The sequence below is a fragment of the Aythya fuligula genome, chromosome 26, assembly GCF_009819795.1.
Source record: "Aythya fuligula isolate bAytFul2 chromosome 26, bAytFul2.pri, whole genome shotgun sequence".
NCBI lineage: Eukaryota > Metazoa > Chordata > Aves > Anseriformes > Anatidae > Aythya > Aythya fuligula.
Genome location: NC_045584.1, coordinates 3,683,113 through 3,704,720, shown reverse-complemented (window position 1 = coordinate 3,704,720; position 21,608 = coordinate 3,683,113). Strand labels below are relative to the sequence as shown.

The following is a 21,608-nucleotide window of genomic DNA, read 5'->3' as shown; positions in this document are numbered from 1 at the left end:
TTCAAGTGTTTTCCATAGCTGTCTGTAGAGTCATGCTCCTTCCAACATATTTTTGTAATACTGCAAAACAGAATAGTTCAGTTGGAAGGGACCTTCGAAGATCATCTAGTCCATAAGATCATCTAGTCCATCTGCCTGACCTATTCAGCGCTAACCAAAAGTTAAAGCATATTGAGGGCATTGTCCAAGTGCCTCTTGAATGCTGACAGGCATGGGCCATCACCAGCTTCTCTAAGGAAACCTATTTCAGTGTTTGACCACCCTCACAGTAAAGAATTTTTTTCTTACATCCAGTGTGAACCTGCCCTGGTGCAGTTTTGTGCTATTCCCTTGTTCTATCGTTGGTTACCAGGAGAGATTGGCACTTCCCCCTGTTCACCTGCAGAGAGAAAGAGGTGTACTAGATCCATGTAGCACTCTTCTGTTTGCTGAAAACCACTAGGGTAAGTAGCCCTAGTTCAAAGTCAGGGTGCAAATCCCTCCACTTAACAGCTTGGTCTAAATGCTCTGGGAAATCCACAGTGTGGAATCAGCGAGTGATCTGTTGCTCATTCTATGACTATTGGTTTAGTGCATCGAGGTTGAGGCTGGCTAGGTACGTGGCTGCCTTTGGTATTTGCGTGGGGGCTCTTTCCGTCTCCCCATGTCTTATTAAAGCTTAAAGCTAAATATTTAACAAATACTGCAAGCAATCTGGAATTTGATATCAAAGTTAAATTGGTGAAGGATCTAGCTTTGGGGAAATTGTTTTTCTTGGAAAGTCTTAAGTTTTTGTTTTTCAGAAATAAAAAGCATTGTAATAAGTCATTTTTTACTTCTACCAGCAGGTTCAATGATAATCTATAACTTCCTTAGGTGTAGTCAGTGCTTGGGAAGGTTTTGATTGTTTTACCTCCCTCCTCCTCCTAGTCTAGGCTTTTTGCTTGGAGAACAGCTCCCCCAATTGACTTTGGTATTGCCTAGCAAAGGTGGGTGGCAATTAAATCTATCTCTTTGTAGTTAAACAGCTTTCCTGCTATTGCTGCTCTGAAAGCAGCAGGAAAGGCTGAAAAGCAAAGCAGGAGGGTGGAAAACATATTCTATTTTTAGGCTAAGGTTGGCTTATCTTGTATTTATCCTGGAGCTGGGCGGATAATGTTTCCAGAGACCTCACATGAGTAAAGACTGCGTAGGGACGGAGTTAATTTTAACTGGTCAGCAGTCAACAGACATGGAGTCCATGCAAGACGCAGAAGAGCTGGGAACTCAGGCAGAAATGGTTGCAGACACGGTTCTTGAGGTTGGAGAGAGACTCTTTCAGGTCAGCCGAAGGGCACTTTCACTGCACAGCCGATATTTTGAAGCAATGTTTTTTGGGGGTGCAAGAGAGAGCACCGAGCACCATATAGTGATCAGAGGGATCGATGCAGCACCTTTTCAGGCACTTCTTGAGTTTACTCGCACAGCCCAAGTGCTAATAGGTCAAGAAAATGTGATCAGCTTACTGGAAACAGCTGATTTTTTACAGTTTGACAGGGTGAAACTGTTGTGTGAGAAATTTCTGGAGAGGGAGCTGCATGTTTCCAACTGTCTGGGCCTGATGACCTACTCACAGCAATTTGCCTTTGTAGAGCTGCATGCATCTGCTATGAATGTAGCTCTCACCCACTGGGGGGATGTGATGTGTCAGGAAGAATTCAAGGCTCTACCCAAAGAAACGTTGATGCACTTCCTAAAAAGTGATGAGCTATTTGTTCCTCGAGAAGATGTGGTTTTTGACAGTATTGTGAGGTGGATAATGGAGGACTCAGCAACGAGGGAGGAAGACTTCTTGGATTTGGTGGGCGAAGTCAGGGTCGCTTTTCTGAGTTTGTCCTTCCTCGATGTCTTGGTGAAACGAAGCAAGCGCCATGGACAGTCAGATACCTTCTCCAGACTAATAAGGAAGTTAGACAGCTGTCCTCCACCCAGCTGGCAAAATCTGAAGCTGTGTCCTAATGCTGGTCGGAGCTATGACACCTTATATGTCCTGGGAGGAAAGCATGACAACGAACAACAAGAATTATTTCTGTTTCAACCTAAAACAGGGACCTGGCAGGCTTGTTCTCCATTGCAGCGCAGAAACCTCACGCAATATGCAGTGGCAGCAGTAGGTAACTTGCAGACCTGTACCTCAAGTGATGCCAACAAGTGGGACTGAGCAAACACAAAGAAAAGCTGAGGTTTATTTAGAGTCTCAAATGCAGCAAATTCAGCTGCTTTTTCCTATAAAATATAGCATTGCCAAAAACCTCGCTTGTGTTCAAGGAATGGCCTTGTTTTCCATAGCCTTTGAAGAATGTTAGGCAAAGCTAAATTATTTTTTCTTATAGCAGGAACAATAAAGGTATTGGATTCCTCACATTAGTTTTATCTGGAGTGAGTCTAATGACTTTAAGCATTTTTTTTGGCCTTGGTTTTGACAGGTGGTGACTGCTGATTTATAGTTGCCTTTAAGATAAATTTACATGTGAATGTTGTGATGTCTTCATCCTTGAAGACTTTCAAGACAGCTCAAAAACCATGACTTCCCTTACTTAGTGTTGGTGATAGTCCCGTTTCAAGTGGAAGGCTGGATGTGAGATCCCCAGAGGTTCTTTTCTGCTTTCATGGTTCTGTTCAATAGTGGGAGCCAACTTGGAAAGAGTTGCTTCATCCTGTGGGCTCAGCATATCTGGGCAGATGAGGAATCAAATATTGCCCACTAATACAAAGAGCAGTTGTTTTCTTTGCTCATCCTGCAGCCTACTGGTACAGCTTAGAGGAAAAAAAAATAATAATAAAAAGAAAGCCCTCAGGACCAATTTTTAGCCTTTGTGTAACTGATCCTTTTCTCTGCTGTCTTTCCAGGGAACTTCCTTTTTGTGACAGGAGGATATTTCCGGGATGAGTTTGTGTGGTATAGTGTCGATTGGGTGCTGATCTACAATTGTTTGAGTAATAGCTGGCTGGAAGGGCCTGCCATGAAGAAGTCTCGCAATAGCCATTGTGCAGTAGGAGCAGGGCTCTACCTGTATGTACTTGGAGGGAGCACAGATGAAGGGATAATCGCAGAAGTGGAGCGCATGGCTTTGGTGGACCCACAGTGGGAAAGCATGAGTCCTATGGTTCAACCTGTGGAGAGAGGAGATGCGGTCAGTGTGGGGACCAGGATCTATGTGGTCTGTGGTTTGGATGAAAATGGACACGTCTATGGTGGAGTGCAAAGGCTGAACACAGAGACGGATAGCTGGGATGTCATCTCATTTTCCCCGCTTCCAAGGTAAGAAATCTGGGACCTGATGAGGAGAGATGCTCAAGAGAGAGGGGCATTATTGTTCCCCTCTGCACCAATGAGACCACCTGGAACAATGGCTAGTTTTGGGATTCCAGTACAAGAGAGATGCAAAGAACCTGGAAAGGAGTCAGTGGAGGGTTATAAGATGGTAAATCCAGCACAGATGATGATATACTGGAGAAATGTAGATTAAAGCCTGTCAGATATATTTTTATTTATGTCTATTTCTACAAACATAAAGCAGCTCTGCTAGAATTTGAAAGAGTCAGAGAGATTCATGCTGTATTCCCCCATACCTGCAGGGGCTGCATGCAAAGCTACACGCTGGGTTTGACAGCAAGGATTAAGCCCACAGCCTCAGGTTAAAGCTAAATTATTTGAGCAAGAGAAACGATCCACAGACTGTGGAAAACAGCTAAAAGTCACCCATATTTGAAATATATAAAGCTTGAGGCAGAGCTTCCTGAAGCCAGTGGCATCCTTTGCTGCTTTGGCTGCCAGGAGATGACCGGTTCCCATCCCTGAGCTCTGGGATCCGTGGTAAAGGGCTCATGCAGCCACAAGTGTGTAAGAGCCAAGCTCTCCATTACATCTCGAAGCAAACTGTCCCTGTCCTCCCTCCTTCCGCTGCGTCAGCACATGGGACAGGAGATGGATGTTCCCACAACACCCATTTCCAGTCACTTTTTGTGTGTGCAAGTAATTCCATTTCAATGGAAGACTGCTGGAGTTGTCCACGGTCCATTAGTCTGGTGGTGGGGATTTATTGGCAAGATATGGAACTATTTCTAGCAGCTTGCAGCAAAGCAATCAGGAGTGTTTTTTCTCAGTCAGGTCTAAGTGGGTATGTAGCTGAGTGAACCATGGCATCTCCTGGTAGCCTGGGTGCTTTTCTGGCCCTGCGGGACCCATCTGTAGCTGGTGCTGCTTTGGATGTTTTGTCCAGAGCCAGCACTGCAAACATTCTGCAGCAGGAATAAAGACACTTTCCAGCAAACATAATCCTGCATTATCTGCAGTGCCTCTGACTTTAAGTCTCCCCCTCTTAGTCTCTACTTCCTCCTCCACATCTTAAGAATTATCCAGGGGAGGAGGTGGCCTCCTGACTCCTCTGCGGCTGCCTGGGACCCTCCTGTGTGCTGGGAGCACACACAGGACGTCGCTGGTCACTAGCTGGCACCTTTGAATCCTGCAGCTAATGCTTTCTTAGTTTGCTCATCTGTAAAGTACTTAACATCCATCCACTGAATTATGGTTTAATTGTGCAAGCTTCCCCGATAATGCTGTTCACTGACATGAGGCTTAGTATAAAATGTTGATTTCTTGCTTGCCGATAATTGTGGTAATGATGCTCTGTAGTCATAGGACAGCGGCTGTGCTTTTGGGCAGGAGTAGGAGCACTTCATATCTTTGCAACCTGAGTAAACACGAGTAGGTAGTGTTCCTGCTGTCACTGGAGATGGGGAGACTGGGGCAGGGGATAGCTGAAGCTAATGGTGTGTACTGTGGATACTGATTATTTGGGAAGAGGTCTCGAGTCCCTAGACCTCTAGAGCCTCTGAGCAACCTGAAGTTCAGATGAAAGAAAGCTGGAGATGGGCTCTAGCAGGGAGTGTAGTGATGGAACAAGGAATAATGGCTTTGAACAAATGGAGGGGAGATTTAGATTAGATGTGATGGGAGGAAAAAAATCCTCCACTCAGAGCACAAAGCGCACATGGGAGTTAGGGCTGAAGATACACCTTGCTTCTGTTCTTTTCCATAAATAATAGAATGAAATTACCTAAAAACCAGTGTTAAAAATAAACCCATGGCACAGGATGGGAGGTGGAGGGCAGTCCCTGTGGCCGAGGGGCAGCCTTTCTCTCTGGGAGGCCAACTGGCCCAGGGGAGCCAGCCCCAGAAAAGGGGCCCTCAGCCCCCCCAACCCTCCTCCCTCCTTCCACGTGAGAGCATCTTCCAGGCTGCTCCCAACACAGCCGCCTTTGGCCACGCGTGGGCCACTCCATCACAGAGCCTTGCTGAGGTCACAGTGGCCACCACTGCCCCGTGGGCCCTATAAAACAAGCCCCCTGCCACTGGCCCACCACTCGCTCAGCGACTAGCTCTTCTGACAGCCAGCGAAAGCGGCAGGAGGACGACTAGAAGCATCAAAGCGAGAAGCGGCCCTTCTTGGTGTGCGAGGACAGCGATGCCGTCCGAAAGAGCACCAAGAAGGAATGCAGCTAACACGAAGGAGATGTGTCGTGGGCGGAGGGAGAGCGCCGGCAGCACAAGAGACATCAGTGCTCGAGAGACCTCTGCCCAGCCCACTGACAGACATCGGCGGTACCACTGGTACCGCAACGACGCGGGGAACAGGCCAGCCCCTCAAGCACCCAGCAAAAGGGGGCCTGGGCCTTCCCAGAGGCGTGACGGTGGCATGGGGCAAAATCAGGAGCATCGGGAAGATAGCCACGGGGAGCAGAGGCGTGCCAACAGTCCAGAACGGAGCATGGGACCCAGGCATGGCCATCAGACTGTCAGCAGCCTCAAATCCATGTGTGAAAATCAAGCTGACAGTTTTATGGGACCTGGAGGCGGAACTGGACGACCACCTGGCTCGGCACCCTGGCCTGAAAACATTCGGAATGGAAGGCAACCTGTTTGGGCGGTCCCGGGCAAAGACTGGCTTGACTTTCTGCCAAGCACTGTGGAGCCCATGGAGCTGGGTCCACAAGAGGAGGTGGAGGAACAAATGGAAGTGGATCCACCTCCACCAGAACAGACCTGGGACTACCGCAGCATGTCGTTGCTCTCTTCCATCCGAGAGCACCAACAGCGGCGCAGGAGTGCCCGCCCAGCTCCCTACTCATTGCTCAGGCTCCATCCCAAGCATTAGCTTGGGGCCACCGAACACCACGGACATCCCGCAGGCTCACCTGCAGGATGTCCCGGCAATAAACAACTCTTGCCAATTCTCAGGGGTTGTGTGAGTGCTTCTTTCCCATCCCCCAGCCCTTGTGCGAGAGGTGGCAGCCCTTCTGCACAGAGCCTTGAGGAAGAGCACGAGAGAGGACCCAGCTTCCTTTGGGCTGCTGCACTGGGGGGAACAGGAGGAGTCCCCAGAGGCCACCGTGTGCCTTTAACATTTGTGAAAATAAACCAAGGGGTGAAAATAGTGTGTGAGCAATTATAGGCGGCTAATTTCTTATATTAGGAGTGAGTTTCTATAGCTGAGTAATTGGTAACGACTGACATGGAGAAGGCTGAGGTACTCAACAACTTCTTTGCCTCCATCTGCACTGGTAGACAGGCTTCCCAAGTCTTTCATTTCCCTGAAACCATAGATGGAGGCTGGCGGATCAAAGTCCCACCCACTGTAAGTGAAGAGCAGGTTCAACACCACCTGATGACTCTAAACAGGTACAAGTCTATGGGACCTAGTGACATGTATCTCAGGGTCCTGAGGGAACTGGTTGATGGAGTCACCAAGCCTCTCTCCATCTGAGTTGAAAAGTCCTGGCATTCGGGCAATGTCCCTGGTGAGTGGAAAAATGGAAACGTCATGCCCCTACTCTTCAACAATTTAAACAATTAGGAGACATTTCTTCTCAGAAAGAGCAGTCAGGCATTGGAATGGATTGCCCAGGGAAGTGGTCAAGTCACCATCTTTGGGGGTATTCAAGGAAAGGTTGGACTTGGTGCATAGGGACATGGTTTAGTGGGTGACATTGGTGGTCGGGGGATGGTTTGACCAAATGGTCTTGGAGGTCTTTTCCAACTTTAATTTTTCTGTAATTCTGTGATTCCCTCTCAGGTATGACCTCTGCATCACATCACTGAATAGTGCTCTGTACACCATAGGAGGGGGAGCGTTTCGATTCGATGTGGAAACAGATGAATGGACTCGTGTGGATGAGGAATGCTTGACCAAGAAGTTCTTCATGGGATGCAGCACTGTTAATGGACAAATTTATCTCCTTGGACAGAGAAAGGGGAACAGTGCCCTCCCAATTGTAGTCCTCTTTGATCCCTATGTTGATATGTGCCAGGTCATAGAAAACAAACTGCCTTGCCCCCTTCCTATTCGTGGCTGTGTCTCTGTGCGAAGGTTTGATACATGGGTATGAGTGATACCAGATCCAACATAACCATAAAGAAAAAGTCACGTGCTTTACAGATGACGGGAACTGCATTGTATCAAATTTGATTTGCGATTTTTATTTTTTAATTTTTAATTTTAAAAATAGATCTGTTTCATTTCTAGCTGTTCTGTTTTTTACTTGGCAATTATCTTGAAGCCAAAGCCAGCGAAAGAAACCTTTGCGACTACATGTAGTTTGCAGGTTGTTACTGGAAATAGTGGTCAGTGTACACAAGAGTACACAAATGCCTCAGCGTTGATGTTACACAAAAGGCTGCTCTGTCCTCTAACTTCTCTAGTTTTCTGTCCTTTGAACAGTTGGGAGAGACAGGAAAGTCATGGCATCAGATACAAAACAAAACAAAACAAAACACAACAAACAACTAAAAAAAAAAAAGTAGGAGTATATGACCTGTATATACCCTTAATTAAAGATCGCTTATGAAGAAGAGGGGATTGATGGGCAGGACTAAGGATTTAGCACTGCTGTAAGAAACAGCAGGACACGAGCATGTTGGCTCCAGTTCCTTCTGCCTTTCTCTCACATATCTTTCCTGAATTATTTATATTTTTCTTTGATGGGTCAGATCTGGGAGGTAGGCCACGGTTCTTAATGATAAAGTGTTCTGGGGACACCATCCTTCATTCCCCACCTCTTTGCAGTTCTCTAAAATGGTTTAATTTTCCCTAATGTTTGTGCAAAATATATCAGACCCCTTGGAAGCATATTCGAAACCTATGTAGAAAACAGCTTTTAAAGACAGCATTTGTAGGTTTCTATATATTGCTTGTAGACAAACGTATATGATGATATACTGTCTCTCTGTAGTTTTTGGGCCTTTGAATTATCAGTGTTATCAGACCTCTAGCAGGTTTCAAAGATTTGCTGATTGACAATCAGCAAAATTTGCTGATTGACACGAGCTGACATTACTGATATTTCAAAAAATGATGATAAAAAAATCTGCATCATGCAAAATCAAGGTAAAACGGGCTTGTTTAGGTGTAATAATTCATTTCTACATAAACTTTAAATCCAATGTTATACTATAAATTCTGAAAATGATATCAGATACAATATATTAAAAAGTGAAGAGTCATCCAAAATAGAGAAAACCCTTAAAATATCCCATTAAAATGTTTGCATTGTAATACTTATTTTCAGATTTTAAAAATGAAACCTCAACAACATTAATACATCCCTATGGAAAGTTTCCATTTAGACTAGTAGAAAAGTGTGCCTTCAGAAGAATTTCAGTTGCTTTCAATTTTATGACCATTTTCACTAAGTACACATTCATTTAGCAAAACCTTTTAGATGCATGAGCTATTTTGTATAATTCACGCAGCAAACACAGCTTGTCTCACTTGGCCAGGCTTTATGTGTGGAAATGGTCTATCCTTGCCCCCAGACCTGACAGTTTTGGACTATACAACTAGAAGCTTATTTGGCAGTTAAAACAAGTGTTTTTTACATGCAACTTTTTTTCATAAGGTGGTTAGCACTGACTGCCAACATATTCTGAAATTGTGGTTCAGATAAATGTTCAGCAGTTGTAATTTATTATTTTATGAACCTTTTGGAAGGTTTTGAGATAACCACAGCTAAGTGCTATTACTTCAGCAGATTGTTTAATCCCTCTTATCCTGTTTTTAGTGAGAGTGTGGCTGATTGACATTTTTTTTTCTGGATAGAGTGTTAGTAAAGTGATGTTCCCAACAGGAGAGGTGAAGAAAACATCTCCTGAAGTTACTTGTTGCCTGGAAACTCTATGATGAAATTTTCTTTCTTCTAGATGTTGGATGATGCCTCAGGTATACTGCTGCAAAGGGTTCTGTGAGCCTGTCTGGCCTCTCCCTCAGGCCTGTTCTGCCTTCCTGCCTTTGAGAGTCTGTCTGGCTTTTGGTATTTTGCAATGAGCCCCACGTTACTCTTTGCTCTTTGCCAGATCTTCTGCTTCACTCCTGTCACTTTCCTCGGTGTCACTTCTTGCATCTTTTCTTTTCTGTAGGAGAGAAAGATGATTTAAATAAGCTGCAAATCTGATGTCTTGCTACATTAAAGGGGACTGGTTTTGCTTTCATTCAGAGCACTGGCATGTTAACCTGAGAGGTAAAATAAAAACAATAGCTGAGATCATATCCTTGAAATCAGTGTGGTTGTCCCTGAATTTGGGAGATTGACTTGAACTACGTGGAGTTTGTTATGTGTTCTCCTGACTTTTGAATGTTTTTTTTTTTTTTTTTTTTGGTGATCCTTATAATAATCTTGTAATGTGACCTTCTGAAAATAACTTAGTGTTAATTCTACATATAGTTATTCCGCATATATGCCTCTCTATTTTTGTATTGCTGAAGCTCTGAAAGTCAATATATATTTGTTCAGTCTACTACTGCCCTGTGCTGAGGGCAGTTGGTTATTTGGGAAGGCGATAGTCATGGCTACTTCTTGTGCACTGAAAACTGAATTTTAATGACATCCCATAAACAATGGTATCAATACAACTCTCACCATGTGCCTTCAGAAGCTTTTGGACTGTTTTTTTTTTGAGTAGTCCCACTTCTCCCACCCCTCCCCTGCAGGCATGCAGGAATCACTGTGGATCTCAGGCTTGCTCATGAGTAATGGTGGCACAGAGGAGAAAAAGATTTTTCATACCGCACCATGGAGGATGACACCAAAGACCATCTGGAGGATTAGATAGGACCAAAAAATGTGCAGCAACTGCAGGATCATCAGGAAAGCATTTATCAGACAGCTTAGGAGGAACATCTGAAATTTTGTCACAAAGTAATAGTATGTGCTGGGGGAAAGAGAGAGAGGGAGAGATGAATTAGTCTTCATGTCTTCACAATTACAAGGGTCAAAAGACTTACTGGGCAAATAGTTGGCTCATGGGTTCCCTGGGAAGAACCAGTCTGTGCTAGGCCTGTGTAATCATGCTTCACTTCAATGACTTCTTGCTCTGTCCCAGAAAAAGACTTCACCCATCTTTCACAAAACATATCCCAGGTCCCAGAAGACCTGGAGAAGACCTATTAAAATTGCCAACCATACAATAGTGTTTGCAAATAGGTCTGTTTGCAAAGTGTATCTGCAATTTTTCCCAGAAGCAGCAGGAAGCCATCATCTGGCAGTGGTCCTCCCTGGGCCAGAGACAGAACTTGGCTTCCCAAGACCTCCACAGAGCATTCAGGGTTCATATTTTTGTACCCCAAGGCATTGCTTTTATACATACAGGCTTGACCATGCAGACACAAACCTCCCTGCAAGACCCTCTGTTCACATGAAGCTCTCTCTGCGAGAAGTCATGCTCCTCACCTGCAGAATCTCCAGCCCACTTCCACGGGTCCCTCTTCATGGGCAGCACTGGGAGGTCAAAGCACTGCCTCTGTCATGGGGTGAGGCCAAGGGCAACTTACTGTCATTTTAATACTGGCTTTAAAAGCTTTTCTGTGAATGTAGTAGTCAGAGAGACTGGGAGGAAAATATTTGGAGTACTGTGTCCAGTTCTGGGCTCCCCGGCACAAAAGACAGGGATCTCTTGGAAAGAGTCCAGTGGAGGGCCACAAAGATGATACGGGGCCTGAAGCATCTCCCCTGTGAGGAAAGGCTGAGAGACCTAGGTCTGTTCAGCCTTGAGAAGAGAAGACTGAGTGGGGATCTGATCAATGTTTATAAATATCTGGTTTGGAAGTGGAAATCAGACAGAACAGAACAGAATTTGGTGCAGGAGAGAAATAACAAACACTGTCATGTGCGCTCCTCTGCTAGTATCTTTGACATGAAATCTAAGATGTTACAAGCTGGGAAACATTTGGTGGATATAACATCCGTTTGCTCTGCCTTTATGCTCCTCCCTAAACATCTGCTTCTTGCTGCTGTTGGAAACAGGGTCTGCCCTTGACGGACCCTTGGTCTGATCCTGAACATCCATCTGCTTTGTTCTTCCATTACAATACAGCACGTCACTGGGATTTGTTTGACTTCTTGTAGACAACTGAAATCAGTGTTATTTGAGCTTCTCAGGAAAGTTGCCTCAAACTTTTATTGCTTTTCCCTTTGAGGGAGCTGTTTCACTGCCAAAGAGTTGGGGATTTGTTATGCAAAGTCAGCTTCACAGGCATCCAGACTTAAAGGGAAGCAGGACCAATGTTCAAAACTCAGCATAGTCAGTGCTGGTACAGAGCCAAGGCAGGAACAGAGGACACCTATGCAGACTTGTCCTTATGCATGTGTAACATGTCCCACTCCTTTTAGGCATACTAAGAAAAGCATTTGTTTTTTGAAGAAAACTGAAACCTTAGACTATATATAATGCATGTATTGTGGAATGAATTTGTGGGAAGGTAAGTCAGATCAGCTTTTCTAGGCAAATTGGAAGTGGTAAAGAAGGGGGAACAATTTCAGCATAGTTAAAGGCTGGGAGTGTGGTCAAATGTGTATAGGCAAACACCATTCTCCAAGACTGGTGTCTGTGACTTCTGGAGATAATGCTGCTCTTACACTCCCAGCATGTCCGGTGTCTGACCTCCTGAATCCTGAGGTTGAACTCATCACTGTCCTGTTTTATTTCAAATAGATGCAGGGTCACCATAAATTCCTACTTTTTTTTTTTTTTTTTCCCCCTATATTAGTTTTATCTTAATAATGCTTTAAGCAGGACTTTCTTAGTCTGTGAAGAAATTCTTGGGAAATTCTAACCAGCATAATTTGTACCTTCCTTCTCTTGTACGAACCAGTGTTTGCAACAGAAGGAGGCCACTTCCTACTTGATGGAAGAGTCACACCAGGTCTTGAGCAGGATTAGAGGAGATGAAGGATTACCCTCAGACTGTGGTGGGTGTGACCTTACAAGGATGGAGAAAGGTAGTCATAAAAAATTCCCAATGCTATGATAGCTCATGAATTGTCAGTTGCTGTAGCTGTATATAGACATCTTATCCCAGCAAGAGAGACAGCTCCAGAGGAGAGACAGTCCCTGCCTAGGAGACAGTGAGAGCCTGGAAATGGAGAGGCAGAGACTGTGACTCCACATTAATTTATATGTAAAAACCCTGGCTTTTTCTGGGGTTCCTCAGTTCTATCTGGATTCATCTTTGAGCTTACCTGTAGTGTCCTGTTCCCTGCCTTTCCTGCCCTCACCATGGAGGGTCATCTCTCCTGAAGTACAAATAGTCCATGACACCCATGGTTAGAGAACATTAAAACGTAACTCACATTAACGGGAAAATGACAAGCCGGGAACTGATGAACACCACAGCAAAAACAACAAAGACTGCTTCACAGACCCGCTTCCATTTCATGTAATGGAGCATCTTGGCCAGCTGTAGAGAAACATATTGCCATTTATACCATGTGGCTGTGTTCTTCTATTACCACTCTCCTGAAAGACTTCAGGGATTTCCCATGTCCTGCAAGGGTTACTGGACTTGTTGGAGATTGTCCCACCCCTGTGTACTCACTTTTCTCCAAGAACAGTAAATCTGATACTTCCTAAATGCCCTAGCACTAGAACATACATGTGGCCCACCTGTGTGGGTCAGCACAGTTCCCACCGCTACTCACAGACAAGAGAATAGATGAGCATTTCTAGGCGAAGGTAACTCACCTCTAAAATATAATCAGAAGCATCATGGACCAGCATGACTATCATCCCAAACCGTATAAGGTTGGCACAGTAGGAGACAAAGATCAGGGTGATGGTGGCGATGTGGTGGATGATCTGTTCCTTGAAGTCCTGGTATGAGAAGAGAGGTTGTGTCAGTCATTGAGCTTGACCTGGAAGCACCTGTTCAAAGATGCTGCTGCATCTAGGACATGGCAAACAGTAGTGCACCCCACTGTTCTGTGGTTCTCTAGTGTTATGCATAAAGCCAAGACAAAGGAACAACTTTACATGCAGAAATGCAGATAAATACCAGTGAGGTACACATAGGTGCAAGTGTGCTAGAAGACAGATTTTCTGTATTTTCCATAAATTAAACTTTCCTTACAAAGTTCCTCTCTCAATACTCTGAACCAGAGTCCTCTGGTTCAGGCTGCACTTGGGAGCAAGGCAGGAAAGGGCCACACTACCATGTCCACCTAGTGACCATCTCTTGGTGTCCCTTGGCCAGTCACAGGGACTGTCATGAGATGCAAAGGTAGGACACAAGAGAGTGTACGTGGCCTGGGGCCTTGCCTGCCTTGAGGCCTGGCAGAGCTCCGTGAGTCCCTGGGGTGCTGACAGTGGGAGGGGGGAGCCTCATGGTGGAGACTGACCGAGCCAGTGGGTTGCTGCTGTGCTGCTGTCACTCACCTTCCTCTTCACATCAAAAGGCAGGGTGGCAACCAGTGAGCAGTAGAAAGAGAGCTCCAACAGGTAGAACCAGCCCAGTGCAGGCAGGAGAGGCTGCAACACAAGCAAAAGGCAGCGTGACACGCTTGCTTAGCCATAGGGAGCAGGAGAGGGCAAATCTTTTCCCAGGCAAAATGCATTCATGAAAACTGCATCTAGGTCAGCAGGGCTTGGTCATTTCTAAATTTTCCTGTCCTTTGTGACTGAAACATTTGCTGGTGTGCTGGCAGCCTGCTCCAAAGCCAGGACAAGCCCCAGACTCTCTCAGAGGGACTGAGAGGAGCTGAGATCTCCCCTCTACGGCGGGTCAGACTCCTCTCATCTCTCATTTCTCTTCCTGTTCAAGAGTTCAGGGGATGTCCTGACTGCCAGGTCCCTTTCAAGGCCGCACACATGGAGCAGCTTCCAGCCAGGCTTGTATTACAGAGAAACTCTTTGAGGGGACTGTTCAGGGCAGAGAGAATCTCCTGCTGCTCTTTCATATGGACCACCTACAAGAAGCTGGCCAAGGAGACAGTCAGGCTGTTCACATGGTGCATGGTGGGAGGATGAGAGACAGTGGGCATGCTTGGAGCCAGGAGGTGAATATTATGAGAAGCTTTTTCATCATGAGTGTCACACAGTGTCACACATCACGTGAGTCACACACTGGAATAGGTTGCCCAGAGAGGTTCTGCAGTTTCCATCCTTGAAGGACTGGACTGGAAAAGACCTGGTGACCTCGTCTGAGCTCACAGCTGACTGCTGTGAGCAGGAGGTTGGACAAGAAACCTCCTGAGCCCCCTTCCAAACTGAATTATACCACATACGTGCAGCTCACCTGCTGTGGAAAGCTCAGCCAGCAGACAGTGTGGTCCCAAAACCAAGGCTTCTGTGCAAAGAGAAGGCAGCAGTAAGAACCCATAGCCATTATAACATAATAAAGTACTCTTTCACGTTGCCATTAAGTAAACACATGATGTCAGTGTGCCTGTGGTAGAGCCAATCTGCCTTTGAACTTTGTGAAAGTGCTTGGCAAAATGCAGTTGTCAGTGAATGTACAGAATGTTCCACAGAGGGTGTTGATACACAGTGGGTCAGATGAAGAAAACCATGGTCACATTACTGACACCTAGCCAGGTTTGCACCTGGATAAGGGGGCTGTTCTGCTGGATTTAGATTGGGTATGTTTCCATACCACATCCCTGAAATTTGTCCTTATTTGGTTCTGAAGCCATGGTCTAACCCCTAGTCATGGCCACAAATGGTCAGTGGGTTCCTTGAAATGGCCGAGGACCATCAGACTTATTTTCCATGAATGAGGAACTCTGGAAAGGTGTCGCGTCACAGTGTCTCCCAGCTGACATACTTACATCATACAGAAGAGCCAGCGCAGAGAAGAATGATGTGAAATAGAATATAAATCTCCAGCTAAAATTGAAAAAGAAAAACAAGCAAACAAACAAACAAAAACACGGGCAATTAAAACTTCCTCCAGAATTGTGATAGCTCACCAGGCTGTGCCCAGGCCACTGCATCCAGCACCCAACTGTGTGGAAGTGGCTAAACTTGACACATTTAGGCACAATGGCTGCAGGCCAGAAACAGCTGGAGAAGGATGAGGTGCAGACAAACAAATGTGGTATCATGTCTTTCCAGGTGCTCTCCCAGCAGCTGCAGAGCCCATGGGAGAGCCTAATTGGTTGGATAAAGATTTGCAGTACCTCAGCTATGTATGCACATGCACAAATGTGCTGTTAAGGCAATGGGGTATCTACAGCCCACCCAGGCTCTGCTGTGGTCCATGTTGTGCCCAAATTCCTGATGTCAGAAGGAATTTGGCCATTTTAAAAGTTCCTCTCCCAGCATTATGGCATGCAGTCCTTGTTGGAGGTTTCCATGATCAAAAGCCTCAGCTGGCTCACCTACCTTGCCTCACAGAACTTCTTCATCAGTCTGGGACGGTCCTGGGCCCGCCGGTGCCGGAACCAGGTCTCCACTTTTTTAACTGGGAGGTCATTTTGCTTGGCCAGAGAAATCAGGTCCTCCTAGAAAACAGGTCAGGAAAACAGGACTTAGCCTTCCTGATGCTTTCTGCCCCCATGTGGGTGGAAGAGGCCACCTCTGCCCTGTGGGCTTGTGTTTCCCTGAAGACCACATTGCTTTGGAAAAAAATAGATCAGCTGTATTTGCAGTTGTGAGCTCCCAAATCATTTTGGACATTTTAAAACTCCAATCCAGCAATATGTAAATACAGGTTCAGAATTTACCACAGGCTCTCCCTGGTTAAATTTTGCTAGCTATGCACAATGGGATTCAACATCTGCAGTAAGAGCCTAAATACCTTTTAACATGATTATCAGCTACAGATGACAAATGAAGATTAAAAAAAGTTTTGGTTTGTGATAAGGAATCACTCAGTAATGTCAGATAAAACATCCAGCTGTTTGATCAACCGTGTATTCAGTCTCAAAAGCACCATTTCCATCATGCTCTATTTTATGCATAAAGTCCAAATAAAACTACCTAGTCTTATGATTTATAAACAGTGATTAAAACTAATGTAGAGATGAGCTCATGAGCATTTTTGAATTAAGTTGACAAAGGTTCATACCTATTTAAGTCAATAATTATTTTAAAAATCCTGGAACATGCAACAATGTGAATAATGATCTGAAGACTTGCAGTTCTGCTAAAAAGGAGTCCTATCTATAGGCGCTACTCAAAATGGCTCATTAGGAAAGCCAGCACCTCTCACACTATCTGCTCTATCTGATAAACTGTCAGTCAGGTGATGCCGAGATTGTAGCTCTTCAACATGTTGGAAGGTGCAGAAGTATCTGCTTCTTCCCTAGCATGGTGGTTAGCAGTAACTGTGATGCCTGTGCGGCTGGTGTGCTTGGGTTGGGGTATCTGTAGGGGAAGAAGGTATTGATTAGCTGGGCTCTTGGGACACAAGTGACACTCACCTCCTTTGGGGTCCTGCCAATCAGATTGTAGAAGTCCTCCAGTGTGGCATTGGGCTGAGCTTTGCGCCTCGGCTTGTTGCTCACACCCAGCCTCCTGCCCAGGGGTAGAGCTACGGTTCTAGAAGAGAAAAAGAAAGTTCAGACAGGAGAGAACATAGGCACCCTCACTGTGAGCTAGGGCCAGCCCACAGCAAGATTGTGCCAGCTCCGTATCCTGTGCATGGACCCCAGGGGTTCATCACTGCTCTGGCTGCACACACTCTGCCAGAGAAGTCCAAAGCCCCACTGGGTGCAAACCTACCCAACCCCAGGGGTCCAGCACTGCTTCAGGGGCACATACAAAGCCTAGTGCCTCTACTGGGTCAGTGTTCTTCTTTGAGAGACACAATGGCACCAAGGCAATGCTGAGGAATGCTGGATGTGCAGTGGAGACAACACTAACAAATATAATCAGTATTGATGCCAGTTTTGTTTAACATTTTAATCAATGATCTTGATGAGGGGATTGAGTGCACCCTCAGTAAGTCTGCAGATTAAACCAACGTGGGTGGGAGTGTTGATCATGAGGGTAGGAAAGCTCTGAAGAGGCATCTGGATAGTCTAGACTGATGGGCCACATCCTATTGGGATGTGCAGTCAACAAGACTAAATGTTGGATGTTGCAATTGGGCCTTAAGAACCCCACACAGTCCCATAGGCTGAGGGAAGAGTGGCTGGAAAGGTGTTTGGCAGACAAGGATGCTGGTCGACAGCTGGCTGAACATGAGCCAGCAGTGTGCCCAGGTGGCCAAGGGCATCATGGTCTGCATCAGAAATAGTGTAGCCAGCAAGACTAGGCAACTGATTGTCCCCCTGTACTTGGCACTGGTGAGCCCACACCTTGAGTGCTGTGCGTGGTTTTGGGCTCCTCACAGCAAGATATTGAGTTGCTGGAATGCATTTAGAGAAGAGCAGTGAAGCTGACTAGAAAACAAGACATATGAGGAGAAGCTGAGGGAATTGCAGTTGTTTAGTCTGGAGCAGAGGAGGCTGAGGAGAGACCTCGTGGCTTTCTACAACTCCCCAAAAGGAGGTTGCTGTGAGGTGCATGCCAGTCTGTTTTCTCAGGTGACAAATGATAGGACATGAGGAAATGGTCTAAGGTTGCACCAGGGGAGGTTTAGATTGGTATCAGGAAGAATTGCTTCACTGAAAGTGTGGTTAAGCATTGGAACTGGCTGCCCATGGAGGTGGTGGAGTTGCCATCGCTGGACATATTTAAGAGATATGGGGACATGGCGCTTGGGGGCAACGTTTAGTGGTGGATTTGGCAGTTAGATGGATGGTTGGACTTGATGATCTTCAGGATCTTTTCCAACCTAAATAATTCTATGATACTATGATTCTACGATACTATGATTCTATAATACTACAATTAATAACAGTAAGCAATAATTAATTATAATAATAATTGACTTGATACCCAGGCGGGGGAGGGAGGGGGTTGCTACGCTCTCATTGTCTTTCCTTATAGCTCTTAAGACACTCCACATATGGAGTTAACCTGGAAGTGAGACCCTGTTTGGGAGTGCAGTGCTGGCCATTGGCCAGACTTCAAGCTTCTTGAGACCCACGAATACATGGGATTTGCTAAGCCATTGCAGGCCTGCAGGTAGTGGAGAGATGTTTTGATAATCCCCAGGACAGAGCTTTCCTTGGGGTCTGACTGCTTTGTGTTTCTCTGGCTCTTCCTACAGCCTCTTTTGCCAGAGCTTCTCACAAAGCTGAACACAGCAGCCAAAAGCCAGTTCTCCAGAGAGGTGGGACAGTGCTTCCCCAGCTCCCCCAGCTTCTCTGGGCCACAGGAGAAGGCCCATGCTCCAGCTGAGGGCAGGTTTGCTGAGCACAGCCTTCCTGCTTCACACACACCATTGTCCTGTTCTGCCTGGCTGGCAGCATCTTGTCAGGCCTGCCCGTGTCAGCACCTGCCCTGCTTTAACTGATAACCCCTTGATTTCCTCTGGGTGAGGGCTGGACCTCTCCACATGTCAGTCTCACTGAACATGGCCCAAAGCCCAATCTAGATCCATCTCCTGCGCTCAGCCATGTGGACCTAGATTGTTCCCACACGTAGGTTCCAAGGAGATGCCTGTCAGTTTGCAGGGTCCCCTTTGGGAGTACCATTTCCCTCAGCTGGGTAGGTGTGAATGCCCATAGCTAGGGCATTGTAGTACATGAACTGGGGACCCCTGGTGCCAGGAGGAGCGAGGAGGGCAGAACTGGCTGAGGGGAAGGAGTGGTGTGAACAGGGTGGTCCTACAAGAAGCTGCAGGAGCCATGGCTGCCCTCTCCTTCCTCTATGCTGAAGTTGGGGACTCATGCAGCATCTTTGGGAGTACCCTCTAAGACCAGGCTGAAGCCTGGCTCATCTGGGGTCTCCCAACCCTGATGTACCCAGCAAATTCCTTATCCTGTGCTGCATGCTCCCAGCTGGTCTCTCAAGAGCCCAAATCTGTCTCTCCAGGGTGAATTCCCCCACACAGCTGAGGTGCAGCTGAGTGACTTGTCTTTTCACTCCCGGTAGTACAGGTTATGTTACGGGTATGGGAATGAGAGATGGCAGGGCAAATTGCTGACATACAAATGCCATAAACCACAAAAAGCAGAAAGCTTCAGTATTCCTGGGGAGAATTCCCTGTCCCCTTTGTAGTGGTTAGGAGGTGGGTAAGGAGAAGTCCAGAGCAACCCTTCAAGACACAGATGACAGCACAGAAGAGGCTGGATTTGCTGCACTCACCTTTCAAAGATGTATCGGACAATGATCAGGATCAGGGCACCAGGGATGCAGAGCAAGAGGTCCTGAGGCTTTGGGTAGTGAACGTCAGCAGACTCCTTCATGTCTTCCCAGGTAGCTCCAGGTGGTAGCCAGTACTTGTGGTGCCAGAACTCCTCTAACAGTCCCATCCTGGTCTAGATTGTGGGAGCACAGCAGAGGCTCAGGGATTCAAAAAACAAGTACAGCTGAGACGTAAAATTCACTCCTAAGCCAGGACTCCAGCGCTCCGGGACACCCAGCCCCACAGCTCGTCACTCACACTCCACACCTTTCACTCCAATCCATGACTACGACTTTAAACTAGTTGAAATAGCATCACTTGTTCTGACCTGCCCATGAGCTTAGAGGTGGAGTAAGATGTCCTAGTACAAGAAAGTCATTCAGTGGGTGTCAAGGAGGTGGCTGTCTTCAATTATACTTCAGTGCATAGACAGCTGAAGTCCCTTCCTAGTGACAATAACAGCAGGGGCATCTATCTCACCCCCTCTTCGTACCAACCTTTTCCTTCCCAGGCTGCAAAGCTCTCACCTATTAATCAGCTCCCCATTTATGGGGCTTCTCTAACAATTCATAATTGCAAAAAATTTGTTGGTCTCTCATGGTAACCTGGGGTGGATTTCATTAAATCTCTGGTGAGAGATCTTTCCAAATGCCTCTGCAAAGCCAAGCACTATCAATAGGTTTTCTCCTGTGCCTGTGTTCACTGACACTTTGGGATAACTCCAGTAAAGACATAATCTCCTCATACACGAACCAGGAGGATTTTTTCCCATAATGTTATGTTCATACATGTTTCCTATAATTCCATTACTCATGATATTTTAACCAATCTGACCCGTACAGGTGTCAAGCTACAGATGTCAGAAGCTCCTCACATTCCCACTTGGGACCTCCCTAAATTTTGGACAACAAGATGATTTGAAACAACAACAACAACAACAACAACAACAAAATGGCACTCCACAATGCCTGGTTTAACTTTTTCTTGTGTAAGTTTCCTCTTGACACTTGAGCAAATACCACCCAAGCTGGAAGGCTTGCTGTTACTCAGTTACTTTGCTATATAACATCTTCTCACCCATCAGTTTTGGACGAATCCTCTAGAGACACATCCTCAGCAAGAAGACATCTGATATTGGCTCCCCTCTGCTTCTAAGCAGGGAAGTCGCAGGCAGCACTTTTTATTCTTTTTTTATTTTTATTTTTTCTTTTTCTTTTTCTAGCCTGATCTTGTCTCAGCTTTGATAATCTTATGATTCCTACAGTCTTTCCAGTGTTTTTCAGAGATTGTCATTGCCTTTTAAGTTGTTTCTCAATATATTTCTTGGCCTGCTTTACTGCCTGTTCAGATTAATCTACCAAAGTTACAGGTCCTTTCCACTTCCCGTGTTTAGACATGACTTTGGCTTTTTGAACAATGCCTTGCTGTTTCTTAGGGACGCCCTTACCTGCAGGCACTGTGTCTGTTGTACACGTGCAAATGAGAAAAGCAATGGTGTTCAAAGTGTAGTCATCCAAGTAAAGGTTCCCTTGGGCATATGTCTGAATGATAAAAACATGGTGGATGCACATTGCCCATGTTTCCTGTGTGCAAGGGAAGGCATGAAGCAAACTGCTCTTAAAACAAGATCCAAAATAGTACTAGATACCTGTGTCACTGGAGTTGGTAGATCCATGTTAGCTGCCAGCCCTGGGGGCCATACTTTGCCAGTCCTTGACACTCTTCAATGCATCTCTTACAGCTCACCTGCTGCTGGAAACCCCATCCCCACAACTGCTTGATGACATTTATGTGATGCACACCTTTCCTGTGCGCATGGATGATTAAGATGCATTGAAAGTAGATCCTGCTCTGGTGCCCACTGCTTTATCTGCTTTGCTGGTTTCTTTAACAGACAAATCACAAGGATTCTCGCTGCAGGTTTTTACAGCAGCTTCTTTGTGCAGGGGGCTGTGATACTCCAAGAGGAATCAGTAGGTGATGGTGGTGGCAGAGTGAGTTGTTACGCAGCACTCATAAGCTTCCCAATACCAGAGCAGACGTAAGGAAAGAAGGTGGAGCCATTGTGGGGAGCAAACTGAT

General features: G+C 46.0%; 2 protein-coding genes across 2 annotated transcripts; one reads left to right on the top strand and one right to left on the bottom strand.

The window, feature by feature from the left end:
* Positions 1–1,153: 1,153 nt before the first annotated feature.
* On the top strand, positions 1,154–7,407 carry LOC116499257 (kelch-like protein 23). Its single transcript, XM_032203938.1, has 3 exons — positions 1,154–2,132; positions 2,869–3,280; positions 7,095–7,407. The coding sequence occupies exons 1-3, from the start codon at positions 1,154–1,156 to the stop codon at positions 7,405–7,407; spliced, it is 1,704 nt and encodes a 567-aa protein (XP_032059829.1).
* A 1,942-nt stretch (positions 7,408–9,349) lies between these two features.
* Positions 9,350–19,653, bottom strand: LOC116499256 (ceramide synthase 4-like). The gene is made up of 10 exons (XM_032203936.1): positions 19,487–19,653; positions 16,711–16,828; positions 15,671–15,789; positions 15,115–15,172; positions 14,583–14,633; positions 13,724–13,816; positions 13,034–13,162; positions 12,643–12,749; positions 10,081–10,225; positions 9,350–9,427 (listed from the first exon to the last, which is right to left on the bottom strand). The coding sequence occupies exons 1-10, from the start codon at positions 19,651–19,653 to the stop codon at positions 9,350–9,352; spliced, it is 1,065 nt and encodes a 354-aa protein (XP_032059827.1).
* Between the last annotated feature and the right edge of the window lie 1,955 nt (positions 19,654–21,608).

Excerpts from the sequence above, each read along its gene's own strand:
- LOC116499257 (XM_032203938.1), top strand. The coding sequence starts at position 1,154 with ATGAGTAAAGACTGCGTAGGGACGGAGTTAATTTTAACTGGTCAGCAG. Across the intron at positions 2,133-2,868 it reads ATATGCAGTGGCAGCAGTAG|GGAACTTCCTTTTTGTGACA; the intron begins GTAACTTGCAGA and ends CTGTCTTTCCAG. Across the intron at positions 3,281-7,094 it reads TCATTTTCCCCGCTTCCAAG|GTATGACCTCTGCATCACAT; the intron begins GTAAGAAATCTG and ends ATTCCCTCTCAG.
- LOC116499256 (XM_032203936.1), bottom strand. The coding sequence starts at position 19,653 with ATGGGACTGTTAGAGGAGTTCTGGCACCACAAGTACTGGCTACCACCT. Across the intron at positions 13,163-13,723 it reads CTTTTGATGTGAAGAGGAAG|GACTTCAAGGAACAGATCAT; the intron begins GTGAGTGACAGC and ends TTCTCATACCAG. Across the intron at positions 10,226-12,642 it reads CTTGTCATTTTCCCGTTAAT|CACATACTATTACTTTGTGA; the intron begins GTGAGTTACGTT and ends TCTTTCCCCCAG.